Source organism: Uloborus diversus, chromosome 8 (genome assembly GCF_026930045.1).
Source record: "Uloborus diversus isolate 005 chromosome 8, Udiv.v.3.1, whole genome shotgun sequence".
NCBI lineage: Eukaryota > Metazoa > Arthropoda > Arachnida > Araneae > Uloboridae > Uloborus > Uloborus diversus.
In genome coordinates, this window is record NC_072738.1 from 34,186,479 (window position 1) to 34,189,537 (window position 3,059).

Genomic DNA, 3,059 nt, shown 5'->3' on the forward strand with positions numbered 1-3,059 from the left:
TACAGAAATAATAAAAAGTAAATCAATAACAATAATAGTAAAATAAAAAGGAAAAATTAAAATAACTAAATTACTGTATTATTTAATTTTATTTGCAATAATGAATTTCATTTCTAAGTGAGGTGAGTAAACCAATATATCAATTTCCAAACTTAAGTCTCTCGAAAACCACGTGATTTCTAGGTCGGCGGTCCCTATTTAGTTGTATACAATTTCAGAAACATAAAAGAGGAAAAAGGGAGAGAGGAAAAAAAAAAAAAGAGGAGCGTCCGAAATGCACGTGCGACGCAGATCGATCGGGGGGAGGGGGGTGGCGCACCGGTCGCTCTCCAGCGCGACTGTGCGAACAGGGAGCAGCCCCCCCGCCCCCACTTCATAAAGTGGTCGACCGGATTCAAAGGCCGCCAGTTGACGAACACCGACCCAGGTTGGATGATCCTCTCCCTTTGCGCGACACTTTTCGAACGCTCATCGAACAGACTGAGATCGGAATTTTCGTCCCCATCTTCGGTGGGAGGGAAAAAAAACAATTGAAATTCCAGTTTGAGATTTTTCCTCACCCCGGCCGTGTGAAATAATTCGATAGTAGTTCTCTTTATTGGCCACTTGTTGGAAAGAAACTTTGTCTAGGCGCTCGAGAAGTTGTTGGTAAACATTTATGATAAGGTGTGAAAAGTTATCGGAAATACCAAAACTTCTCCAGCATTCCATTGACTTCACATATTGAAAACTTTTTTCGGTGTGAAAACTTATGAAAAGTAAATAAAGTTCAATTGTCAACTTAAGTTATTGCTTGCAGAGTTGATAAAGCTATCGATGGTCAAATAATTGGTTTGCATAAAAATTACACATAAGAAAGTGACGAATAAGGCTGTATTGAAGATACAGTGAAAATAGACATTGAACAATTTGATGGAAAGCATTTACCATTTCATTTCATTGATAAAGTTTTCTCTTTAAATACGTGTTTGCTAGTCAGCGATATGCAACTAAAAATTGTCCTCTCATAAAAGTGTTGAATATCAATCCACCATGATAAGTTTACTTTGCATTTTCGCTGTGGTTCTGCATTCGGCAAACACCATCACGTATCATGGAATGTTTGCAGCGCAGCAAAATCCTCCACCTGATCCTTGCTACGAAGAAATGGATGTACCGAGGCGTTGCATACCGGACTTTGTCAACGCTGCTTTTGGGAAAGAGGTAAAAGCATCCAGTGAATGTGGCACCCCAGCCAGCCGGTACTGTACCACAGCAACCGACGATAAAGGCGAAATCGTCCGGAATTGCCAAATCTGTGACGCATCCAACCCGAAACGAGCGCATCCCACAACGTACCTCACCGACCTGAACAATCCTAATAATGTCACCTGTTGGATGTCTGAACCATTCTCGCAGTCCTTGCACAACGTCTCTCTGACTTTGACCCTCGGAAAGAAATACGAACTAACTTACATCAGTCTTCAGTTTTGCAACCAGAAGCCCGACTCCTTAGCCCTCTACAAGAGCATGGACTATGGAAAGACCTGGCACCCATTCCAGTTCTATTCGAGTCAATGCCGGAAGATGTATGGAAGGCAGAATCGTGCTATCATCACCAAAGCGAACGAGCAGGAAGCCTTGTGCACTGATGCCCAATCGAACGTGGAACCCATCTCTGGTGCCAGGATTGCCTTCAGCACACTAGAAGGAAGACCGTCTGCATATGACTTTGACAACAGTCCGGTGCTTCAGGACTGGGTGACAGCAACGGACATCAAGGTGGTCTTCAACAGGTTGGTGGGGTGGTCCATGTCCGAGATGGGCGAGAACGACAACGAGTCTCTCAGCCAGCGAGACACTTATTTCTATGCTGTCTCTGACTTCGCTGTGGGTGGACGCTGCAAGTGCAATGGCCATGCTTCGAGGTGCATTCACAACAGAGAAGGCCTCTTGGTTTGCGACTGCAAACACAACACGGCCGGCAGAGACTGTGAGAAGTGCAAACCATTCCATTTTGACAGACCTTGGGGCAGAGCTACCGCCCATGAAGCCCATGAATGTGTTGGTAAGTCTGAAATATATTTACTTTCTTATGTACTTGAAATATTTCTCTTCTATTTCAAATTTGATTGTCAAGTAAAGTTGAATTAAAAATCATCGTAATTGCTCTTATTAGTCATCATCAAAAAAAAAAAAAAAAATTAATCTACAAAATGTCAAGTATGCAATATCCTGATAAAAATAGCGAACAACAAACTAAATTTAAAACAATATATGAAAATTTATTTCGAAATTTACGCTAGGAACGTTTTGTTACGAACGTTGCGAAACTTTTTGAACTAGGTTTTCTTGCAATAATCAATAGGGTAAGGTGGGGCATTTGTGACTGTAAAATCTATTGTTGAACTTTGATTATTTTTAACTGGAAAACTATTTACAGCAAAGTATTAAAATAAAAACTGTCAGGTGATGTACTTTATATTTATGCACATAATATGCTATTTGTGGATGCACGTTTGAATTATGGTTAAAAATGTGTTACTTTTTAAAAAGGATCTAAAAAGTCACATTTGCCCCGGGACTGGGGCATTAATGACTTTTTGAGGCGCATTTGTGATGACTGCCAACTATAGGTGATTATTTTAGTGCTTTATCATACAGGTTAATTGTGATGAAAAATTTACATTCTGAACTGCAAGTAGCTACATTCTTAGTTTTAATATGACAATAGGTTCTTGAGAAATTAAATTTTATTATGACTCACAAATTAGAACATTTTTCAAAATTAAAAATGATGCATGAAAAAAGATGTTATATCCTACAGTTTATAAAGGAAACAGTGCAAAAATGTCATTTTTGAATTTGTTAAGTTTTTTGTACATTAAAGAAATCATAGCATATGTTTTTGAGTCCAATGTGAATGGTCCAATTCCTATAGTATTTAGTGGACCAGCAAATATAAACGGCTTATTAATCTCTGAGATATCATCTCTTCTTGGCCATTGGAAAGTTTGGTTTTCAGCCTTGTGAAGAAACTTAAACATATATCCAGTTCCAGTTTTATTCTCTGTCAAAAC

At 39.2% G+C, this 3,059-nt stretch overlaps 1 protein-coding gene across 1 annotated transcript; it reads left to right on the top strand.

The window, feature by feature from the left end:
* The first annotated feature begins 1,098 nt into the window (after positions 1 to 1,098).
* On the top strand, positions 1,099 to 2,219 carry LOC129228082 (netrin-1-like). Its single transcript, XM_054862720.1, has one exon. The coding sequence runs from the start codon at positions 1,099 to 1,101 to the stop codon at positions 2,131 to 2,133; it is 1,035 nt and encodes a 344-aa protein (XP_054718695.1). The 3' UTR covers positions 2,134 to 2,219.
* The last annotated feature ends 840 nt before the right edge of the window (positions 2,220 to 3,059 follow it).